The 16337-nt window shown below is 40.4% G+C and overlaps 2 protein-coding genes across 2 annotated transcripts in view; one reads left to right on the top strand and one right to left on the bottom strand.

Annotated features, from left to right (window-relative positions):
- The first annotated feature begins 2637 nt into the window (after positions 1-2637).
- Positions 2638-13909, top strand: LOC141502743 (platelet-derived growth factor receptor-like protein). Its single transcript, XM_074207683.1, has 5 exons — positions 2638-2963; positions 3324-3475; positions 5281-5574; positions 9875-10014; positions 13559-13909. Exons 1-5 carry the CDS (start codon positions 2638-2640, stop codon positions 13778-13780), a joined length of 1134 nt encoding a protein of 377 aa, XP_074063784.1. The 3' UTR covers positions 13781-13909.
- CCDC69 (coiled-coil domain containing 69) overlaps positions 13360-16337 on the bottom strand; it is a 38694-nt gene continuing 35716 nt past the window's right edge. Inside the window, exon 9 of the mRNA XM_074212582.1 lies at positions 13360-16268. Within this exon, the coding sequence (XP_074068683.1) occupies positions 16100-16268 (169 nt within the window). The 3' untranslated portion in view covers positions 13360-16099. The remainder of the gene's footprint in view (positions 16269-16337) is intronic.

Here is a 16337-nt window from a genome sequence, read left to right as displayed (position 1 = left end):
TCTCATCTCTCAGGTCCCCCTTGGTCACTGGAGGCCTCTCACCACTTCCCTCCCCTTCTCCCTAAAGAGAGGCCAGAAAGGGGAGAGTGAGGAAATCTTTCTTCAGACTGGGTCAGCCTTTGCCACATCAGCACATCAGCTCCTACTGTCCCCCTCCCATCATGAACCCCAGGGATATCTGCTTCTTGATCTATGTCCTGTTGTTCTGTGTGGTCTCAGGTATGGATATGTCTATTCTGTCTTCCCATTTCTACTCCTTCTTCTTACTCCTCCCTAGTGTGTGATGAAGCTAGACCTAGAATCCTTCCTCCTTCTTCCAAGATATCTTGTGGGTTCTCTTGAGGACAAAGAACAGAGTCATCAATACTAGGGCCTGAATAGGGATTGAGCTTTGGCTTTCTAAAGGCTGGAGTATGTTCTAGGTCCAGATTCCATCATTGCCTTTGTGTAGGAAGAGATCTTGGGAAGTCATCAAGTCATATAAGGTGGTATATTGTAAAGAACCTTAGCTTTGGAATTAAGAAAGTGACCTCTGACATTGGCTAGCTATTTGACCTTGGGCAAATGATTTAATATTGCTGAACCTCAGGTGCCTCATTATTAAAATAGGTATAATAATCTTTGTAGTACCTACTTTGTATCCCTCAAAATACTATATCTTTATTATTATTCCTATCCTAGAAAGGGTTTTATATTTTGTGCTCTTTCAATAAGAGTATTGCTTTTTAGTCTGGATCTGACTGATTTGGTTAAAATGTCTAGTAGCTCATTCCATTTCATGTTATGGCCACCATGAGAACCACTGTAAATCTTTTTGAGGAACTCCTACTTTGATCTGCCAGATCACCTCCTGAGTTTCCTGTAATTAAAGAGATAAGGGAGAGACCTGCTAACCATGTAATGATTTCTGAGAAGGGATAGAGACTGAGAAGGGAAAGAGCTAAAAGTGGGGCAAAAGGAATCCTAGAGGAATGAGGTGTTAGAAAGATGGTAGGCATGGAAGGGTGAAGAGAGTGCCATATTCAACCCTCATCTTCCCCATGTTGCCAGGGTCCAGTCTAGCAATGTTGAATGAAACTCAGCTTGGAAGACAATTATCTTATTGCCTTCTCATAGCTGGAGACTGTAATCTGCCATGTGATTAACCCTAGACAGTCCCTCCCTTGGCACTGCCAGGTAAATCCTGCCAGGGGGCAGGGAAGATGGCAGTATCTTCTAGGCCAGACCTCATGAATAACAGAATATAGGCAACAATTTGCAATTATCTTTTAGCTATCAGTCCTTTTAAGCATCAAGGATCTCAGTAATATCCCCTTTATCACATCCCTTTTAAGCAGTCCATCTACCTAGCTCCTGTTGAATACTTCAGAGTAGATTCTCAAAGGTGCTCTTGCCAACCAATCCTTTCTGGGATGCTTTGTTTTCTGGGTATCCTTCTTCACCTCTTCTGAGTGAAAACTGTTCTGCAGTAGAAAGAGCTCTGGATTTAGGACCAGAGTTTGAATCCTGGCAATAACTCTCACTATTTATGAAATCTTGAATCAAGTACTGTATCTAAGCCTTATTTTTTTCAATTTTAAGAAAAATGTAATAGTATTTATTTGTTTCCTATCACTCATGAATAAGGTTGATTTGTTCTGAGGAATAAATTAGAAAATGAGTATAAAATGCTTTGTAAGATCCAAAATGTCTTGCAAAGAAAGGATAACCAGTCCAATCCAACAAGCATATATTCTTATGCCAGGTGCTGGAGACATAACATAAAAAACAGTACCACCTTCAAAGGTCATCTTTCCTATAGTGGCTCCATCTACTTTCCTTCAGAGGTTTAAAAGGAACAGGGTAGTTGTGTTTCCTGGGCCCAGACCTATGGACACAATAACTAAATAGATACTAGGAAATTTGGGAAGATGTCTAAAGAGGTGAATGGAAATCAGGAATCTTTCTCTTGCCATTCTTCTACCTACCCACCTCTACCCCACCCCTATAAGTAGGTAACCTAAAACTTAGAGGAAGAAAAATTGACAGAATCTAAGGAATGAATAAATGGCAGTCAGAGCCAAGTTGAAAACTTCAGGAGAAAGCAAAGGGCTTATTGTGGCAAGGTCAGGATCTAACAAATAATCTTCAAATTATGTGACTTTGGTCAAATCCCTTAACTTCTCTGGGTCTCAGTTTCTCCCAGCAGCAAAGTGAAGAAATTGAACTAGGTCATATTTACTATTCCTATAAGTTCTTAAGTTCTTTGACTCTAAAGATCTTATGAAGAATCGAAGGATTTTGAGAAAGTAAATTTTGAAGTCAATCTTTGCTTCTGATAATTAGGATCAAAATCCTACCTTCTTGGTGAGAGACCAGGGTGCAGATGAACATATATTTTCTTTTGGACAAGATCAATGCAGGAATTTGTTTTCACTTGACTGGGCTTATTTGTTCCAAAGATTTTGTTTTTGTTTTTTTCTTAGTGAAGGGTAAGGAAGGTGGGAGGTAGGAAAGGAAGAAAATAGATTTTTGGTAAATATAAAAAAGTCTTTGTTCCCCATCTTCCTCCTTCTTCTCCTTCCTCTTTCTCTCTGTGTCTCTCTGTCTCCATCTATCTCAGCAAAAAGCCGAGTGCCCACCAGAGCTATCAAGGACATGGGGAAGAACGTTACTAAACCAACAGACTCCAGTGATGTGAAGCCCACCAAATATCTAGATCACAAGAAGTTCAAACAATCTGACAGCCAAAAAGTCCCAGAGACACCAAGAGCCAGAAAGTCAAGACCACGAGTGGAAGCTCAGGCCCTGGCACCCTCACCTCCTTCCATCTTGATCCAGGTGGTGGGGAAGGGACAATTCCAGAAGGTGGATGACTCACTGAGCCTGAGAGCAGGAAATGCCCTGGAACTTCGATGCCGGGGGAAGTCTGTCCACTGGAAGTTCCCAGTTTATTTGGAAGAGGAAGGAGAGGGGCGACTTAGGTATAGTATTGGGAATGGGGTAGGGAGGGAAAAGGCAGAATCCTGGAGCTCAGTGGAAGGCAGCTCCCTCTAAGTGGCAGAATAGTTTTTCTTCTCTGGCTTCCTTCCAGAAGTTGCAGGAAGTTGCTGCTTGAACAAGGCCAAAAACCTGGCTGGTTTTGTGCCCAAGAAGTGGGGCCTTGTTGCTCTACTCCCTAACCTTGCACTTAGAGAGGGCTACCTGCAAGGGCACAATGGGTAAAGCTGTGGGCATTGTGAACCTCACATGCCTGGGAAAGGGCCTGGAGATATACTGATCATGCCCTTGTGGACCTCTGAAATTCCTCCCTTTTGTCATTGTTTGGATATTTTTTTTTTCAGAATCAAGCACTTTACCCAATATAGTCAGCTTGTGGTGATGAATTCAACCATTGCAGACACTGGAGAATACAGCTGCTGGGCCCGGCAGTGCCAGGACAGCCAGTGTCGGGATGTTGAGGAACGCATGGGGAAAACCTTTGTCTTCTTTACAGGTTTGTGTGGCAAATAAAATGTGAGAGCTGGAAAAACCTTAGAACACAGGACCAGAATATCAGAGCCAGAAGGCCTTAAAACACAAACAGAATGTCATAGTTTAAAGACATCTTAGAACACAGAACACAGAATGTCAGAGCCAAAGGGGACCTTAAAGCATAGAATACAGAATGTCAGAACTACTCTTAGAGTTCTGTTAGTCCAACTGCCTCACCTTATTTTTTAATAATAAAAAATTATTATGAATCTGGCATAGCAAAATCCTGAATATGAACACACACTTAAAATTAATTGTAATTTGATTCTTTGATGGATCTGCATCTCATCAATAGGGCTCCTCCCTTTATTTATATAAGTTATATATCTTTATGTTTTATCTTCATATGTGACTCTTGTCCAGATCCTTTCCTAAATCCTCCATAGAAGTCTCACTTCTTAGGCAAATGCCTTCTTTTAGGCCCTTTAATATTTTGTGGCTATTAATACAACCTTCAGGTTGTCTATCTGTAAATCACTCCCTCTGTGACTCATCCACATCTACCTAGACATATACTTGAATGTAATTATGATTTGCTTTATATAATTTCTTATATATATTACCATATTGTCCTTAAAAATATAGTAAAAATAAAAACTCTAAGAGTTTTTTCTCCATTATTCCCTTCATGTCCATTCCATCGAATCTCTATATCTATAGTTTTTTTAATAATTCTAGTTCATATGGTCATTGTTCAGTTCTGTTTACTTTGTATTTCTATGTGCCTTTACACATCTCTGTATTCTTCATATTTGTATTTTAAATGACTGTCCTCTATATCCCAATACTCTCATGTGTGTTTATTTGTAAAACTGCTGGACATTAAAGTTGTTCCAAATTTTGTTATTAAAAATATATTTGGATGGATAGTTCTCTACTTTTTTCAATTTTTTCTTTTTTGTTATGATGAACATAGACATCATTTAAACAAAGAATAGGATAAGTGAAGTCTACATAATACCATGAATCTCTATAATACAGAGATTGCTTCAAAAAATAACAAACTCATATTAAAAATGTTTCATTGATGCCCTTTCCTCTCTTTTTGGTATTACTATCCCTACCTCTCCTATTCCTCCCCATTAATCTATTCCCACCACCATCAAAGAAAATAAAAGCCCTCCTTGTAACAACGAGCATTTATATAGCTTGGTAAGGTTTGCAAAACACTTTATGAATATTATCTCATTTTAATCCTTATAATAATCCTGGGAGATAGTAGTCCCCATTTTACAATTGAAGAAACTGACAGAGAAAAGTTGACTTGTCCAGGGCCAGACAACTAGTTAAGTGTTTGAGGCTGGATTTGAACTCATCTTTCTGATTTTAGGTCTAGCACTTGCCTAGCTGCTTCCAGTATAATATAATAATTTGTTATAACACATAAGTAAATCCAATTTAAACAAATCCTTACATTGACTTTGTCTTACCATGTATGTCCTGTTCTTCATGGCTAGTCTATACCCCTCTGCCAGGAACTTTAGTCTCTGGCAGGTCTGGAGCTAGAACCCAAGAGTCCCTGAGATAGTCCAATATTTTTTACACTATGTTTCTGTAAATATAGTTAAAGATTACATATGAGATGGTCACCCTCTTGAGGATGATCCCAGAGAAGAGAGAGAGGTTGGGCCATTGCTCTGAGGGCTTCTTCCAGGTTCTCTGATGATATCAGTAAGAGCCCACAGAACCTTGCTCAAGATTATTGTCCTAAGAATGCTCCTCTCCATTGTTTTTCTGTTCTCTCTCCTGACACTTTCCTAATCCTAGATCCACAGGAGCTCTTTGTCCCCACTGAAGACTACTATGAAGTGGTCCAGCTTCGAACCAACCAGCCAACTCTGCTGCCCTGCCAAGTGACCAACCCTGAGGCCCAGGTTACACTGCACAGGGAGTTCCCCCCTGAGGAGGTCTCTGTGGATGGAGTGGATATCTCTTTTGATGCAAAGAAGGGCTTCACTATACATAGGCCCCGAGCCTCATTTGCTGGCTCCCTCTTCTGCATGGCAAGCCTGGAGGGCATTCGGCAGATCTCTACCAAGTATATTCTGATCTATATCAACTGTGAGTATGTGCATCGAGGACATGGGGAAAGGGCAGAGGTGGCATATGAGTCTGAAAGGTGATTGGGAAGGTAACTAGGTAAGGGGACTGGGAGCTGATTAGACTCTTGGTTTAACTAAGAGAGTGGAGGACTGAGTCTGAGATGGTACAGTGTAGGTCAGGACAGGGCCCTCAATTTTGGATATTTATAATCACAACTCAAGGAAAGTAAGACTTATGTCTCAGAGGACTTAACCAGGAAATCTCAAATGCTATAATTTAGTATTTGACTTGTTATGTTGTCTCTGCTTCAGAAAATGATAGAGAAAATGTTAATGATACAGATTAAACTTAAAGGTGCGTCTAACATATATTTTCCCCCCAGAAAGTTTGTTGATAAACATTTACCAGTATATCCCAGGACCTAACAATGAAATTTCAACACTTGTCATATCTTCTGGATAACTTCTTGTTTATTGACTCTTTCTGTGTGAGACTCTAGGGCAGCTAATGGATAGAGTGTTGAGTCTGGAGTCAGGAAGATTCCTCTTTGTGAGGACACTTGCTGGGCCTCAGACACTTAAATGGGCAAGTCATTTAACTCTATTTATCTCAGTTTCTTCACCTATAAAATAAGCTGGAGAAGAGATGACAAATCGCTCCAGTATCTTTGCCAAGAAAACCTTAAATGGGGGTCACAAAGAGTTAGATACAACTGAAAAAGGACTAAACAATAAATGTGAGCCTCTTTTAGGTTAGTAATTATGGTTCATGTCTTGAGGCTAATTTTTGTATTATTAATGATTTATTCTATATATATTATTATATAATTAAGCTATACTTCCTCTATTCCCCTATACCCCAATATTTTTAATATAAATATTTTACTTGTTTTCTAATTATATACAATAGTACACATAATAGTATATAGCATGCAGTATATACAATAATATCATTTTTATAAGGTTTTGAATTTTACAATTTTCCCCCACCCCCCTTCCTTCCCCCTACACTCTACCTCCCACAAAATTGACTGTGCTGAGGGAAAAATCATATCCTTGAGAAAAAAATTAAAATATTAGAGATAGAAAAATTATGTAGTACGTAAGACAACTTTTTTTTTAGGCTTTTTTTGCAAGGCAAATGGGGTTAAGTGGCTTGCCCAAGGCCACACAGCTAGGTAATTATTAAGTGTCTGAGATCACATTTGAACCCAGGTACTCCTGACTCCAGGGCCGGTGCTTTATCCACTGAGCCACCTAGCCACCCACATAAAACAACTTTTTAAAAATAAAATTGAAGAAAAGCAACTGACCTTAAAATCAGGACTTTGGAAGGAGGGAACCCTGAATCTCTCCAAGATATTGGCTATTATAATTTTTCTTTCAATTTATGTAACACTTACCTCTCCAGTATCTTTGCCAAGAAAACCCCAAATCTCACCACAGATTCAGAAACAACTGAAAAAAAATGACAATAACAACACATGCTAAGCTTATAATTATCTTATTTCATCCTTACAAAAACAATTGTGATATCCTTATCCCCATTTTACAGTATAATTGAGACAGATTAAATGACTTGTCTAGGGCTATACAGTGTCTGAGACCAGATTCAAACTTAGTACACCAGAAGGTCTTTCTGATTCTTTTAATAGCCTAAGGATATCAATATAGCCCTCAGGTTGCTCAATTTTTGACTTTCATTTCCTAAATTCAATGGGCCTTTGTTATTTCTTAGTTTTCACATCCTTGATGATATAATTTACCCCACTTATAGAAGTATAACTGTAATGATGTCTGATTATATAAAACTTTACGGACCTTTCACTGTAAGCAAATTGGTCAAATGACTTGGTCAATGACTTATGCAACCAGTAAGGGACAAAGGTGGAATCTGAACCTAGGTTCTCTGACTCTAGGTTCATTGCTCTTATCCTGGTATGACACATTTCTCATCCACCATTCATTATTGGTAACATTTGGTAGTTTATATCAACTATGCACCTTCCCATTGCCTTTTGGGTTATCTGCATTTTTGAGATCATAGTATCTCTTGATTTGCAGCTGTATCACATGTGATCTTAGGTGGTGTTAATAGGATCATAGATTTAGAGCTGAAAGGGACCTTAGAGGTCATCCAAACCAACCCTTTTATTTGAAAGATGAAAAGTTGTACCATCACATCTTGTATAAGATGGGTGATAGTTCCTTTTGTTCAGATCATATGGGATCACATATTTGGAGTTAGAGACCTTAAAGGCCATTGAGTCCAACCTCTAATTTTATAGATGAGGAACTGAGACCCAGGAGAGTTAAGTGAGCTGTCCCAAGTCATAGAGCTTTTAAGTATCTAAGGTAGAATTTGAACACAGGTCTTCCTGAATCTAAGTTTAATGCTCTACTACCAGAACACTGTGACCCTTCTGAGTTTTATATTTTAGAAAAAAATGACAAGCTAGAGCAATTAACAGAAGGATAACCAGGTTGGGGAGACCTTGAAACTAGCTCACAAGAAGATTGGGTGGAAGAAATATTAGTGTTAACTTGGTGGGGAGTATAATGGATAGAGCTCAGAACTTGGGGGTCAGGAAGACCAGAATTCAAATCTTCCTCAGATACTTATTAATTATGGAACTGCATAAATCTCTCTCAGAATCAGTTTTCACTGAGTCTGTATGTGTAAAATGGGGATAATTAAAAATGCCTACCATATAACTCAAATGAGTTAATATATGTAAAGTGCTTTGCCAATCTTAAAGCACTTTTTAAATGCTAGATATTATGATTGGAGAAGTTTTTGGCAGGTCATGATAATGGCAAATATTTGCATGTCTCCAGAGGACAGAACTGGAACAATGAGTACCAATTATTGGATGGAGATTTCAGTTCATTATAAGGAAAATTTTCCTATCAGAACTGTCCAAAAGTAGATTGAGCTATTTTATAAGGTAGTGAGTTCCTCATCTTGTCTTTACACAGAGGCTAGCTGAACAGCTTCTCTGGGATGTGGTAAAGGATATTCCTGTTCAGGGATGAGTTGGATTAGATACCCTCTGAGTTTTCTTACAACTTTGAAGTTCCAGAACAAAGAATATAAGAAATTAGATTCAGGGATATCAATCTAATGACTTTCCTAAACTGAACAAAACAAGTCTCTACATCTACTCTCTGTGGCTAGGGCTGTCTAAACTGCAAATAATTAGTAGCTATGTTATTCTCAAAGTCATTTTTATTGTATTCTCTGAGGACCAAGGTTGAGAGTTATTGTTGTTCTGGGCTGATGATTTCTATAATTAGGGATTTTGGAAGGCATAGAGGAAGAGGGTTCCAGACTTAAGGCTGTCACAGAGCCCTAAGCCCTAGGGTGGAGGGAAAGCAGATGCCAGCAGTAGATGTAGAAATGCCCATATCCAGTCACAGGCTCTAAGCTAGGGGAGGCAGAGAGCACCTAAGGTCAGAAGTGGGAGGAATCAAGGAATTAAGCATAGAGGCAGGAATCAAAGAAGACACTTGGTACATACTGGCAGTAACAGAAGGCTAGGCTCACTTAACTGGGCAGCTGAAATAGGTTGCTATTCTAGCTTCTAAAGAAGTCCCAGAGCAACTGCTCAGGGAGCCTGATCGGAAACTTGCAAATGAGTCTAATTGAAAACAGCTGGCCAGGTAGTAGACTTCCATTTAAATGGCACTTTACCACCTTTACTCATCATGACCCTATGGAGTAGATGTTGACAATCTCTGAAGCATCAAGAAGCTACATAGTTTATGCATGATCACATAGTTAATGGTAAAAGTCAAGACTTTTGAACTCAGGGGTTCTGACTCCAAGGTGGTTCTCTCCTGGGGATAAGGCTCAGAGCCGGGCAGTTCTCAACAACTGGAGCTAGAGAGGAAGCTTCAAAGGTCGTCTAGTTCAACCCCCTGGCTCGAGATCTTCCCAAATACTTGAATCCCTTTCCTCTTTTTTTTTTAGTTTTTTTTTTTTTTTGCAAGGCAAACGGGGTTAAGTGGCTTGGCCAAGGCCACACAGCTAGGTAATTAGTAAGTGTCTGAGACTGGATTTGAACCCAGGTACTTCTGACTCCAAGGCCGGTGCTTTATCCAATAGGCCACCTAGCCGCTCCCCCCCCCCCCCTCCTCTTCTTGATCATCCACAGTGGAAACCCCGGTTCTCCCTAAGTTCCTAACATGGATACCTGTCAGTCTGTTTTTGTTTCTCAGCCCTACCTGTTCCTTGATCTTTATCAGTCAACCATGCCACATTGTATTCTTTAGAACTCAGACTTGAACTCCTTTTCCCCCTCTGCTGCCCCCTGCAGACCCATCATCCTCTCCCAAACCCACTATCAAAGCCTCAGCAACCTCTGTTTCCTTGGGAGAAAATTTTAATGTGACCTGCACTGCTCTGGGAGAACCCGAGATCACCGTGGACTTCACTTGGGAATATCCAGGGCAGCTGGTAAGTGAAAGAATGCGGGTGGGGGGGGCAATACTTAGAAACCAGGGCAAGCAGGGAAGCTTGGGTGGAAGCTTTGTGATGTTCAACATAGTGATGAAGATGGAATAGGCAGTATGAGATCTGGGCAAGGAGGGGTAGCAGGGGGGCCAGTCAGGAGACACTGAATACAAACAGTCCTGCATCTGCCACTAACTCACAGCAAAATTTTTTCTACACTGAAACTTAGTTTCCTCATCTGGGAAATGGGGTTAATATTGTCTGCCCTAGTTATCTCAGAGGGGTGCTCTGAAGGAATTAACCTAATCAGTAAGTGTTTACTGAATATGTCTATGTGATCATGGCCCCCCTCTACTAGCATTGATAGGGGAAGATACAGTTTCTGCTCTCAGAAGAGAGGAGAGAGAAGATTCCTCTCACTTACAGATGAAATATAGCCAACACACATAAGCAAGAGGAGGGGAGGGGGAAAAGGGGGAAAGAGGAGAGATGGAGAGAGAAGCATATTCTTTAGTTGAGGAAATAGATCTAACACACATAAGAGATAATGGGAGGGACAGGAAAAGAGAAGAGAGGGAGACAACTTACTTTCCAGCAAAGAAAACAGCTAACCCATGTAAGAAAGAGGAAGAAGGGGATTGGAGAAATGGAGAAAAGGAAAGTGGGGGGGGAGACAGGAGGGATAAAGAGGTAAAAAATGGAGAGAAAAGTGAGAGAATGAAACAAAGGGAATGGAGAGAAAGGAAAGGAGGAGAGGGAAAAGAGGAAAAGGGAGGGGCTAACTCCTTTACTAACACTAATCAGTAATACTAATTAATTTTATAAGCGATCAGAAAGAGGGAGAAGAGGTATCTGGGGAGACTGGAGAATTCAGAGAATTGCCTAGAAACAGAAGGCCTAGAAAATCTAGGCCTAGAAAAGATTTGGGCAAGAAAAGAGACAAGAAAAACTGGTTAGGAGATCATTGACCTTCAGAAATGAGACCAACTATGAAAATTGTTAACCAAATGAAAAGAGGAAGATTACTATTTTGATTCTAAGCTATAGAAACAGCATGGTACAGTGGTTAGAGTGCTGGACTTCTAGTGAGGAAGATCTGGGTTTCAATTTCTACTCACTGTTTAATCCAGGACAAGTCTCTTAAATGTTAATGTGCTTCAGGCAACTTCTTAGGACTTAAACTAAGCTAAAGACAGATTTGTTTTTGTTGTGTAGTCATTTTAGTCATTTCTCACTCTTCTTGACCCCTTTTTGGGTTTTTGTGGCAAAAATGCTGGCATAGCTTTCTGTTTCCTTCTCTAGCTTATTTTGCAGATGAGGAAACTGAGGCAAACAGGGTTAAGTGACTTGCCCAAGGGTCACAAATCTAGTGAGTATCTATGATCAAATTTGAACTCAGGTCTTCTTGACTGGCATTCTATCTACTGAGCAACCTAGCTATCCTCTAAAGACAGGTTACAATCTACGTTATTGGAAGGAGTTCCTACATCAGAAATATATATCATCAGTTCTCAAACTTTTTGGTCTCAATATCTCTTTACATTCTTTGGGGTTTTTTTTCAAGGCAATAGGGTTAAGTGGTTTACCCAAGACCACACAGCTAGGTAATTATTAAGTGTCTGAGGTCAGATTTGAACTCAGGTACTCTTGACTCCAGGGCCAGTGCTCTATCCACTGCGCCACCTAGCCACCCTGTCTCTTTACATTCTTGAGTGTTTTTGAAGACGCTAAGAAATTTTTGCTTATGCTGTATCTATTGATATTTACTATATTTGAAATAGAAATTGACAGCATTTAAAATATTTGTTAATTCATTAAAAATAATAAACCCATTGCTTCTTAAAAGAAAAACATCTTGTTACAACCAATAACTATATTTTTGAAAAAAATTGTAATGAGAAGAGTGGTATTGTTTTGCAAATGTTTGCAAATTATTTAATGTTTGGCTCAATAGAAGACAGATGGATTCTCTATCTATTTCTGTTTTCAATATATTGTGAAGCATTAGTTTTGGTTGAAGAATATGAAGAGAATCTGACCTCACAGATATGTAGTTAGAGAGGGACAAATACTTTAACAGGAAAATAAAGTCATAATCTTATTATGAAAATAGTTTTGACATCAGAACCACATCTGCCCTACACTAACAAAATCATAGATCTTTGTGTATTTCAAATTTGTAGCTCAACAATCTAGAAAGGAGAAAATACAGTCCATTATTATGCCCACAGATATGGAACTTTTTCAATTGCTTTAGGCAGCTAGGAGACCTAATGGATAGTGCTGCACTTGGGAACCAGAAGATTTGAGTTCAAATCCTACATCAAAAATTTTCAGTGAGGGGCAGCTAGGTGGCGCAGTGGATATGTGTGATCTTGGAGTCAGGAGTACCTGATATGTGTGATCGTGGAGTCAGGAGTACCTGAGTTCAAATGTGACCTCAGACACTTAATAATTACCTAGCTGTTCGGCCTTGGGCAAGCCACTTAACCCCACTGTCTTGCAAAACAAAACAAAACAAAGTCTTACAATGGGATCCTGGGCAAATTATTTCATTGCTGCTTGCTTTAGTTTCCTTTATTGTAAAATTAGGGCAAAAATGCATTTACCTCAAAGGGTTGTTATAAGAAGTATATAGGAAAATATATAGTTTTCTAAACCTTAAAAGGACTGTAAAAATGATAGATTTATTTAAATACTCTGTCACCAGCTCTTAAGAGCTAAGCATTCTCAATCAAAAACAGTCTGGTGGGTGAGGTAAGACCCAGACCCATTTCTTCTCATTCTTCTTTTGTATCATGTTGACTCCAAACTTAAGAGAAGCTCAAAATGTTTGCAATGTTTTGATTTTTGTTGTTGTTGTTCAGTTATTTCAATTATGTCTGACTTCTCTTATTAAAAATACTAGCATGGGGGGCAGCTAGATGGTGCACTAGTCCTGGAGTCAGGAGGACCTGAGTTCAAATCCAGACTCAGACACTTAATAATTACCTAGCTGTGTGACCTCACCCAACCCCATCGTCTTGCCAAAAAAAAAATACCAGCATGGTTTGGCATTTCCTTTTTCAGTTCATTTTTTAGATGAGGAAATGGAAGCAATTAGGATTAAGTGACTTTTCCAAGATCACACAGTTGCTAAGTGTCTGAGGCTAGATTTGAACTTAGGTCTTCTTGATTCCAGATCCTGAGTTCTATTCACTGTACCAGTGGAATCCTTAACTTTGAACAGAACATTCATATTCATAATCTCAAAATAGTCCTAGAGAAGTAGGGAATTAATATTAATTTTTTTTGAACCTCTAGTTTACAGGACTGTGGGATCCAGAGAGTTTAAGTAGTTTTCCCAATGTTGCATATTCATCAGAATAGAGAAAAGAAATCAAGCATCTTTCCACTAAATGATTTCATTTAATGTGACATCAAGTATGGCAGTTGCCTCTTAGAGATGAAAGGGATAGAGGTAAAGGCAGCTACTGGAGATGGTGTTGATGTTATGGAAGGAAGGGTTTCTGATCGATACTCTTCTATAACCTCTCTCCCTGTACAGGTGGGTCGGCCACCCTATGTCAGTGAATGCTCTACTGTGGTGCGCAGAGCTGGCCAGGTACAGCAAGAATGGGAGAGTGTCTTATATGTAGAGGAGGCTCGGGCCAAGGATCAAGGCATCTACACCTGCCGAGCCACAAACCTTCAGGGTACCTCAACAGCCAGCACCCGAATTCGAATTCTCCAGCCTTCACAGATTCTGGTTTCAACAGAAAACCATTAAACTCCCTCTTTCACTCCAGGACCCTGACCTGAGTGTAGTGATATATTCCAAAGTAGGTGGCCACATTTAACCACTCCTGTATTCAGAGGAAAGATTATCTTTCCTCTAGCAGTGTGGTCTCCAATTTCCTTAATTATAGTTACTTACTCTAGGCTCCTAACCCTGCTCAGCCCTAAATTTCAACCCAACCTCCTCTTCTAAGTGGAACCATCAATTCCCTTCCCTGCCTCTATTAATGCCTTCCAGGATAGCAAAATCTAACCCCATCACGGCCTCAACAAATCTGATGAGAATGAAGCTCCAGGAGCTGAACCCTCACATTCAACATTCAACCTGACTCTACTAGCAGGCCACCCCCATTCCACTCCTTCCTCTACCCCTAAAGATAAAGATGGAGGTCAAATAAAGACTACACAATCTTTTTTTTTATTTCAATGGTTTGCATCAATGGCTCACTATAGCCTTTATTACACACATTGATTCACCTGCATGCATACACACTTTACACACACACACACACACACACACACACGGACATAGCATTCACACATATAGGAGTGCTACTTGAAGGGAAGCTGGACTCAGATCAGAATCTGGCGCCATGGTTCACAACCTTGGTCCCTTTCCAAGGTTCTCCCCTTGAAAAGTGCTTGAGTGTTCCCATCTTCCCTTGAGGACCTAGACATAGTGTGGGTATCACTGTAGGTCCATAGAAGAGTGGATTGTAGAATTATAGATCCCAAGAAGTTTAGATGTGGAAGGGACTTGAGAGATCATCTAGTCAAAGATCATAGAATTGGAGCTAGAAGGGGCCTTAGAGAGCTAGTCCACTTTCCTCCTTTTACAGATGAAGAAAATGAGCCCCAAAGAACCAGTGTAGTGGGAAGAGCACTGGGAGGCCAGATTCCAATTCTCAACTTGGCCACTGGGCCTCTGTTCAACATTGGACAGGCTCTTTTCTGCTCTTGAGGTCCTCCCACCCTACTCCATTTAGCTTTAACTGGGAAGCTAAGTTTTCTGCCCAAACTCACATGTGAGTGAATGGCAGAGATAGTGCTAGATGCTTTCAAATTTGCTGCCTTGGAAAGGAAGGCAAGTCAAAAAAGAGGAAGAGGAGGAGGGAAGAAAAGGCACACCAGCAGAGTAGGTCCCAGTTTTTCTTAGCTTAGAAAGAAAATATCCAGCTGCCATGAAAGTACTCACCTCCAGTAAAGAGTCTGGTAATTCATCTTTCTGAGTAACTGAACTATGACTGGAGGGTAGAGAAAGAACAGGAGCTCAGGCTGAGTAGGAGACCCAGAAAGGAGCAAAGTAGAAGTCAGAGGGGATGGGTGAGAAAAAGGCTTGGGTTTCCTTTGGTTTCTCTCACACCTGTAGCCCTAATCTTGCTTTTTGGACCTGTATCAATTCAGCTGAGAAGGATTAAGGAAAGGCAATTGGATGACTGAAAATTGAGTGATTTGGCAGGAGGATTTCACTAATCCAGGTAGTTCTGCATCAGTTTGGGTATCCAGACAAACAGAAATGATCTATGAGCAGGAGAGTGTCATACTGCCTCAGTATCATCCCTAGATGAAAGAGAAGTTGGGATGGAAGAATTGATAGGCTGAGTATGACCAGACCAACCAGGCTCCAAGACAAAGATGAGGGCCACAGAGGATTCTGCCCCATGGGAAGGGAAGGAACAACAGCCATCAGAACCCTAAAAGTATGGGTTTACTTTATAATGGGTCAAGCCTCTGAGATTCTAGAGGCCAATTCCTCCTATTACCTTTGTTCCTATTTCCCCTGGGGGAAAGGGAAAAGAAGATAGGATGTATCTGCTTATAAGGCATGAAAGCAAAGAGAATAGATGGCCTTTAACCTCCAAGGATTTGAAAATAAGACCCAGTCCCTCTTCACCCAGAACTTGGTGACAAAGAACCTGTAGAATGCCACAAATGAAGACTGTTTGGATATCCTCTCATCTAAACCCTTCATTTTACCAAGAAGAAACTTGAGACTAAGAGAAGGCAGTCACTTGCTTGAGGTCACACAGTGAGTCTGGGGCCGAGCCAGGACAGGACCTAGAGGGATAAGTTCAATGTTCTTTCCCCTACACAAACTGCCTCTAAAATGGCACCCCTTCCTGCCTCTTATTGTCCATCAGGAAAGGTTTAGTCTGGTTTTTGGGGGAGCCTCTGCTGAAATGGCAGAGAACAGTCCATGATAGCAGCTGGGGGGTGGGGGTCGATGGCCTGGAGAAGGAAAGTCTTCATTAATCCATTGCTTCTGTCCATGGGACATCCTTCAATATCCCTAAAACTGGAGCTCCCAGGTCTATGTGGCAAGGTAGGACACTTTAGTAGAAGTCAATTGAAAGGCTGCTGGGGAATCACTGGAGACAAACCGATATAACAGTTCCTCTTTTTCCTGTTGGATCTGCTGACGGAGCTGTGATTCTTTCTCCAGAGCCTCTCGAACAAGAAAAAGGTCCTTTGAAAGCTGCCTGTAGAATAAAGACCACAGAGTCAGATAAAGGAGTCTGTGTCCTACAAGTCATTGTGTTTGAGTAGTG

This window comes from Macrotis lagotis, chromosome 1, assembly GCF_037893015.1.
Source record: "Macrotis lagotis isolate mMagLag1 chromosome 1, bilby.v1.9.chrom.fasta, whole genome shotgun sequence".
Classification (NCBI taxonomy): Eukaryota; Metazoa; Chordata; class Mammalia; order Peramelemorphia; family Peramelidae; genus Macrotis; species Macrotis lagotis.
The sequence above is the reverse complement of the archived record's forward strand: the minus strand, read 5'-3'. Positions and strand labels throughout refer to the sequence as shown.